The sequence below is a fragment of the Doryrhamphus excisus genome, chromosome 7 (genome assembly GCF_030265055.1).
Source record: "Doryrhamphus excisus isolate RoL2022-K1 chromosome 7, RoL_Dexc_1.0, whole genome shotgun sequence".
NCBI lineage: Eukaryota > Metazoa > Chordata > Actinopteri > Syngnathiformes > Syngnathidae > Doryrhamphus > Doryrhamphus excisus.
The window spans coordinates 3,842,762-3,850,357 of record NC_080472.1 but is presented as its reverse complement, the minus strand read 5'-3'; the positions used below and the strand labels follow the sequence as shown (position 1 = coordinate 3,850,357).

Here is a 7,596-nt window from a genome sequence, read left to right as displayed (position 1 = left end):
AAATAAATGAATTAGTTTCATATGAACAGGCCTGCACGGAGGCCGAGTGGTTAACGCACAGGCCTCACAGCAAGCATGGTCCAGGGTGGACCCCGCCTCTCGCCCGAATACAGCTGGGGTAGGCTCCAGCACCCCCCGCGACCCTCTTGAGAATAAACGGTAGAAAATGAATGAATGAGTTTAATATAAATAATAAGTAATCTTAATATACATATTGTGTAGTTACACAATGCCGCCGCGAGGGAGCAGTGTTTGCTTATATCACAATGCCCGTACGTTCTTTATGATGCCCATTCTTCTTGTCCCAGACATGGAGTGAACCAAATAAAAATAAACGTAAAATAAAACATGAAGTGTCAGGAATTATGCACATAAAGCCCCCGATGTGTTTCATTTTAACGTGACAGGTTCATGTTACACGTAATATTGCTGATATGGTTTTTGTATGCAATATTGTTCATCTAATGTATATATGGTTCTGTTGATGTTGGTACAATGCAAGCACATATCAGTTTACAAACGTTATTGTTAAAAGTTGTGTATTTTCCGAGCGACACGTTAAGGCGTCCTTTGTCGGTCTGTGGTCACCTGACCCAAACTCGAAGTCACGTGACCCAGGTTTCCATCCTCGCCATTTTGCAATGTGGGGACACAGAAGCCGCGCTGTGTCTTCGGAATAAAAGAAGACGAGCTCTTGTATGTATCTTCACCGTGAGTATGTTTCTTCCATTTTTAAAGCCCGCGCTTTTATTGATGTGTGATACGTGAGGCAGACACCCATCAAACGACGAAAGAAGGTAGCAAACATGCTAGCATGTATGCTAGCAGCGTGTGTTCAAACTTCGTCTCTTTTTCACTTCCGGCGGCTTGTCTTCCTCCTCCGACAGCAGCGTGCGTGTTGGTGCTGAGAGTCCGAGAGTTGAACTTGCAACCGTAGAAGGAAGCAGGAAGGGGAAAGAGTCGTGTGGCGTTTGTAGATGAGACATAACAGGTGTCCGTCGGGACACGTCCACACCGGCTATTTATAGAAGTACACGCTTTTGGTGCTGAAAAGACCAGGAATGAGTGCAAGGCGGCTGTGGGTGTGCATGCTCCACGCCGCTCGTCACCCAAAAGCAGAAGTGGCAGAAAAGGGAAGACCATTTGTGGTTAGAAAGTGAAGGATTAGTGGAAGATGAAAGGAGTGTGTTCGCGTGTGTAAACATCAGCACGTGCTGGCTTATCAACGTTATCGCTGAAACACCACAGACGTCACCTTTAAGTCACCTCCATTTGCCCCTTTCTTTACTGAAACACCATAGACGTCACCTTTAAGTCACCTCCATTTGCCCCTTTCTTTACTGAAACACCATAGACATCACCTTTAAGTCACCTCCATTTGCCCCTTTCTTTACTGAAACACCATAGACATCACATTTAAATCACCACAGACTTCACCTTTAAAACACTAAAATCCATCATTTTCTAAACGCCCCAGTGAGGTTACCCAAGCTGTGTGGGTGAGCAAACCGAGCGCTCATTTTTCTCCTGCCTGTGACGTTGATGGCCAGTCGTAGCTTCGCCCGAGCTGACTTGTAAACAAACGTTGACTTTCCGAGCAAGACGTTTCATGTGCTAGCTGTACCAAATGCTCTGTGATGAGTGCAAACAAAAACCATGGAGCACAAAAAAACCCTTATACGCCATCTGAGATGTCTGAAAAGTGCAAAGTTTTGCCGGAGACCTCGGTGGCATCACAGCGGCTGCTCGGAGCGTGCGCCCGAATACAGTGCACCTTGCTGGGCCACAGCAGGTGGCTCCTCCCCCTTCATACTCTGCGTCTCCTGACCTCCGTATTGGAAATGTGAATACTTGTTTGTGATTGGCCGGTGACGGGTCCAAGGAAGACCCCACGTTTCAGCCAAGGTCAGGTGGGATAGGCTCCAGCTCACATGTCCCTGAGGACAAGCGATGTAGAAGACGATGGGCAGCTTGATGTTGATGTGCTAATATTTCTCACGATGTTTTTGTGTCAGGTCATGGAAGACGTCAACAATGTCGCTGTGCTCATCACCACCACCGCCTCTTCCTCCTCCTCACCGCCATCCCACATCCAGCGAGCTGCGGAGGAGCAGGAGGCCGACCCTCCTCAGCGGTTCCCGCACAAACCAGCCGCCAACTCTCTCATCCAGGTCATCGAGAAGCTGAGTAAGATCGTGGAGAAGCGACCGCAGCAGCGCCGCTGCACCCTGACAGGACAGAAGGTTCAGCACAGGGGATGTGAGGGTGAGAGGGACAGCGTTGGAGAAGAAGGAGGTAGAGGATCACCCTACAAGAAGGTCAGGATGGACGTTGAGGCAGATGAGGGTTTGGATGGTGACCTCAACAACAACGATGACGTGAACGCCACCGGGGTGGAGGAGGAGCAGAAGCATACGTGCTACCAGTGCAGCTTGTGTCCCTACATGTCGGCAACGCTGGCCCTCCTCAAGGAGCACCTGAAGCAGCACAACAAGCAGAACCAGGACCTCATCCTCATGTGCTCAGAGTGCCGCTTTAGCTCCCGAGACCAGGTGCAGCTGGAGGAGCACGTCAGGATGCACCTGGACAGCACGCACGGCAAAGACTCGCCTGCGTGGGATCCTCTTGGTGAGGACGGCGGCCTGGTTGGGTCGGAAGGCAACGCGAGCTCCCCCGAGCAGCAGCAGCAGCAGCAGAAGAAGAAGTGGTACAGCTACGAGGAGTACGGCCTCTACCGCTGCCTGATCTGCAGCTACGTGTGCAGCCAGCAGCGCATGCTCAAGACGCACGCCTGGAAGCACGCCGGCCTCCTCGACTGCTCCTACCCCGTCTTCGAAGAGGAAGAAGAGCCTCCCGCCAAGCGAGAGTCGGCGGCCGTCAACAACACGGCATCCCAGAAGCAGGTGGTCCTCCTCTCGCCGGCCGCCCAGGACAAGATCCTGCAGAAGCTCCCCACGGCCTTCAAGCTGCAGCTGTGCGTGCCTCTTCCAGCCGGCAGCAAGCAGGACCTTGTCAGTCCGCCTGGCGCCGCTAAAGGCGAGCGGGAGCACTACCCTGTGAAGGACGTGACCGGTGGCGAGCCCATGATGGAGGTGCATGTGACCACTGAGACGGAAGAGGAGCTGTCCTCGGTGGCGGACAGCCTGCTGTCGTCAGCGCAGAAGATCATCAACAACGATCCCAACAGCGTGGGACACATGAACGTCATCGTGGAGCGCCTGCCCTCGGCCGAGGATTCCGTCATGGCTGCCAATCCGCTGCTGCTCGGCCCCGATGTGGAAGACCAGTGCACCCTGGACGTTCCGGCAGAGGAACGGGAGAAGGAGGGCCATAATGGCGAGGAGGAGCTCGGCGCTGACATCACGCCCTCCCTGGTTAGAAGTAATTGCTCCCCGCCGGATGAAAACGTACCTCCAGCCGGCCGCAAGAGGACCCACTCGGAGTCGCTCCGTCTTCACTCGCTGGCTGCCGAGGTCCTGATCGCCATGCCGATGAGGACCGCCATGCCGGCGAGGACCGCCGTGTCTACGAGCCAGAAAGCGGTGGCAGCATCCACGGATGGACCCGAGCCGTCAGAGGAAGAGACACCAGCAACCCTGCTGGACACCGACCTTCACTGCAAGGTCAAGGAGGCGGGACGCGGGGATGGCGAGGAGGAAGGTCCAGCCGCGAAGGCCGGCATCAGCTCGTCTCTGCTCACCGTCATCGAAAGACTGCGGGAGCGCTCCGACCAGAACGCCTCCGATGAGGACATCTTGAAGGAGCTTCAGGACAACGCCCAGTTCCATGCTGGCGCCGTGCTGACCGCCAATGGAGCCCAGAGTTTTGTCTGCAGCGTTCCGGACGCTCTGGCGGCGCCGGCCGATGGGGGGCTGGTGGACTACATGCCTGGTAGCGAGCGGCCGTACCGCTGCCGCCTGTGCCGCTACAGCAGCGGCAACAAGGGCTACATCAAGCAGCACCTACGCGTGCACCGCCAGCGCCAGCCCTACCAGTGTCCCATCTGCGAGCACATCGCCTCGGACAGCAAGGACCTGGAGAGTCACATGATCCACCACTGCAAGACCAGGATGTACCGGTGCCAGCAGTGCCAGGACGCCTTCCACTACAAGGTGAGACAGAAACCCGCAGATGAAGCCGAAGGTACCTCCTCAGCAGGTATCCCTCATTGGCTTGATGAGCCAAGGGGAGGGAGGTAGGTAAGGGAGCGAGGTCGGTACTAGGGAGGTAAGGGAGGGAGTTAGGTAGGTAAGGGAGCGAGGTCGGTACTAGGGAGGTAAGGGAGGGAGTTAGGTAGGTAGGTAAGGGAGCGAGGTCGGTACTAGGGAGGTAAGGGAGGTAGGTAGGTGAGGGAGGTAGGTAGGTAGGTAGATAAAGGAGGGAGGCAGTTATGGTAAAAGCAGAGGACAGTAGAGTACGGAATGATTTTTTGTGATTTTGTTTTGTTGATCATCGAGTATTTCCTCCGATGTCACGCCGTATGTTGTTCATGTCTGTTGGCACCTAGAAATGTATTTTCGTTTGATGTCAGTGTCTCAGGAGGAAGAGTCTGGATGTGTCGCTAGTCACGTTTTGGAACAACTGAATGTAGATGGTGTCAATAGTCGGTACATCTAGGTTGCTAACAAAGATGCCTTGTGCTACGTCTTCTTATTGTGTGGCACAGCAGGTGTGCATGAGGCGTGTGAAGGAGCAGAGTAGATACCAAGATGCCACGTGTGTGGAGCAGTCCTTGGTTGCTGTTGCTAGGGCCGGTGGAGACCAGATACAAGCTGACATGACGTGTGGTTGTGGTTCCTCACCCAGAGCCAACTGAGAAGCCACGAGCGGGAGCATCACAGCGTCGTCTGCGACACGTCGGCGCTCACAGCCGTGGTGGAAGCGGCCGGCGTGGTGGAAGACTGTGAGCAGGAGGTGGACGAAGGTGAGAAGCATGCTCCTTCCAGGTTACCCGGCACTGATCCGGGGTCAGCACGGGGAGAACATGAATGTCCTCACCAATGTCCTGGTCTTCTTGGCCGGCCACCACGATACACGTACACGGGACATGTGCTTCCTTCCTGATAGATAGACGGTCTGACACGCCGACCTTCTCTGTGTGCAGAATGTGCTTCTCAGAAGACCTTCAAGTGTGACGTGTGCGACTACACCAGCGCCACGTACGTCGGCGTGCGGAACCACCGGCGCATCCACAACTCGGACAAACCTTATCGGTGAGTCCCTTCCATCTACGTGGTGTTTGGCTCGAGTCCTGGCACTCCACCAGTGAAGGACATTGAAATCAGCCGCCTGTTCTAGAAGCCCCCACTTGGTGGTGGTAGAGGCCCCCTTCCTGCAGAAACACTGACGCGTGGAATGGTGCTGGCTGGTGTTGGCTCACTGCAGGGGGGTCGGCACATAAAGGTCAGAGATGGAGTCCCTGGCCTTGGATTGGTTAGATGTTTAGCTTTTGTCCCGTGGGCCGTGGTGTACCCCTGGTGGGGGGAGTGTGTGTAGTGTGTGTAGTGTGTGTGTAGTGTGTGTAGTGTGTGTAGTGTGTGTAGTGTGTAGAGTGTGTAAGGAGCGCTATCACAGATAAGAAACATTGAGTAGAGATGAAAGTACATTTGATTTGCCGACTGGATGTCTTTGGGGAATGCAGTCAGTGGGTGCTTACCTTCTAGCATAGCAACCAGAGGTGCACCCTCCCTCAGCTGTACGAAGCCTGCCCATTTGGGGTCTCATTTAGCTGAAACCAATCCACATTGGTCAATAGAAGTACTAAATAGAAGTACTAAATAGAAGTACTAAATAGAAGTACTAAATGATATCAGCTCCTGCAGGACAGGCGGGCTGTCATGTCCCAATCTGCGTCGGGTGTCTGAGCTCCCTCAGAGATCAGGGAGAAGCTGTGGTCCGCATTGAGGGCAGTCAGGCGAGGTGGCTCGGGCATGTGGTCGGGTGTTGGGGCAGGGCCCGCAGTGTGAAGACCGGTGCACACGGCAGCGGTGCGTTTGTAAAGCATGCTGGGTGCGGTGCAGGTGCTGCAGCTGCGACTTTGCCACCACCAACATGAACAACCTGAAGAGCCACATGAGGAGACACCCTCAGGAGCAGCAGGCGGTGCAGCTGCTGGAGCAGTACAGGTGAGGACGCCGCAGCGCCGGAACCGCTCCCACGTGCTCCTCCAGCTTCAAGCCGCGTGCTCTCCTTCCCGCCGCAGGTGCTCGCTGTGCGGCTACGTGTGCAGCCACCCGCCCTCCCTCAAGTCGCACATGTGGAAGCACGCCGGAGACCAGAACTACAACTACGAGCAGGTCAACAAGGCCATCAACGAGGCCATCTCACAGAGCAGCCGGTACAGGACTGCAATGTATCTGTGGCACGTGATGCGGGATGGATCGGTCCAAGTCTTATGTCTTGTGTTGCCTTTCAGAGCTCCTGTCAAAGTGTCCTCGCAGGCCGACGCCAACCAGGCCGACGCCAACCAGGCCGACGCCCACCAGGCCGACCCCCAGAACCTGCAAAGAAAGGTGGAGGTGCAGTCCCGCCCCGGCATGGAATACTGCGTTCTTCTCTTCTGCTGCTGCATCTGCGGCTTTGAGTCCACCAGCAAGGAACGTCTGCTGGAGCACATGAAGGAGCACGAGGGCGACCTGATCAGCATCATCCTCAGCAAGGAGCAGCAAGCGCCCCCGCCCCCATAAACGACTCAAGTCCTCCTTCTCTTTTACCTCAAACCACATGGAAGCTCACGGTCCGGCTACGTAGTGCTCGGGAACGTCCTTCAATCAACAGGATAGGAATCCGCTACCGTACCTCCGCCAAGGCAGCACCTTCAGCATCTTTCCATCCTCTCACTACATTCACTGGACCATGCCATGCCCAGTGGCGTGCATGGTGGACGTCCACAAGCGTTTGTTTCCTTTTCTGTTGCCTCAGCCTGCTAGCTAGTAGAACAAGTTCCCTGGCGGAGGTACAAGCTGTTTCCTCTGATCCAAGTTCATACCTCAAGCAACCAAACAAGCCCTCATCCTCCAACGTGTGAGCAGCGCAAGCAAGGCAGCTCTTTTCTAGCAGCTACTGTAATATTTGCTGTATTAATATTTGCTGTATTAATATTTGCTGTATTTAATAACGCCTTTATTTATCCCACGCATCTGCAGACTGGTGGATGTTTGTTGTTGTTGTTACGCTTTCTTTCTTTCTTTCTTTGTAGGACTCAAGTTGGGAACGGGATGCCAACAGAGGGAATGCATTTTTTATTCCGTGCTCATTTCCTGGAACGGTGCCTAAGCGGGAATGTGTAGAGTGTCAAGTTCCTTTCTTTTATAGCCCGACATCTACCTTCTATTTTTATATCATCTTTTTGCTGGGTCTTTTTAAAAGACGCCTCCCAGCGTAAAACAGACGGCGGTGCCAGATGATGCTCAATAAAAGCTGTCAAGCTGCACAAAAACATCAATGTGTTGTTTTTCCAGGAAGTGATGGTCCGTCGGCGCGCAGCTTCCACGCTGACGCAAACACACGCTCTGCTTTTCAAAGCCAATCCCTTGACTGCAGCAGACAGAAAAGACCATCATGCTGCTTCTTTACTTTCTTTACAGGTTCAACCCT

General features: G+C 54.1%; 1 protein-coding gene across 3 annotated transcripts; it reads left to right on the top strand.

Annotated features, from left to right (window-relative positions):
• The first annotated feature begins 589 nt into the window (after positions 1–589).
• On the top strand, positions 590–7,579 carry znf507 (zinc finger protein 507). 3 transcript variants are annotated; one of them, XM_058076759.1, is made up of 7 exons: positions 590–711; positions 2,016–4,112; positions 4,807–4,924; positions 5,105–5,213; positions 6,021–6,125; positions 6,203–6,337; positions 6,416–7,579. In XM_058076759.1, exons 2-7 carry the CDS (start codon positions 2,019–2,021, stop codon positions 6,684–6,686), a joined length of 2,832 nt encoding a protein of 943 aa, XP_057932742.1. In that variant the 5' UTR covers positions 590–711; positions 2,016–2,018; the 3' UTR covers positions 6,687–7,579. The 3 variants fall into 3 exon arrangements, with proteins under 3 accessions (XP_057932742.1, XP_057932743.1, XP_057932744.1); XM_058076760.1 differs by having other exon boundaries at positions 593–696; XM_058076761.1 differs by having other exon boundaries at positions 629–715.
• The last annotated feature ends 17 nt before the right edge of the window (positions 7,580–7,596 follow it).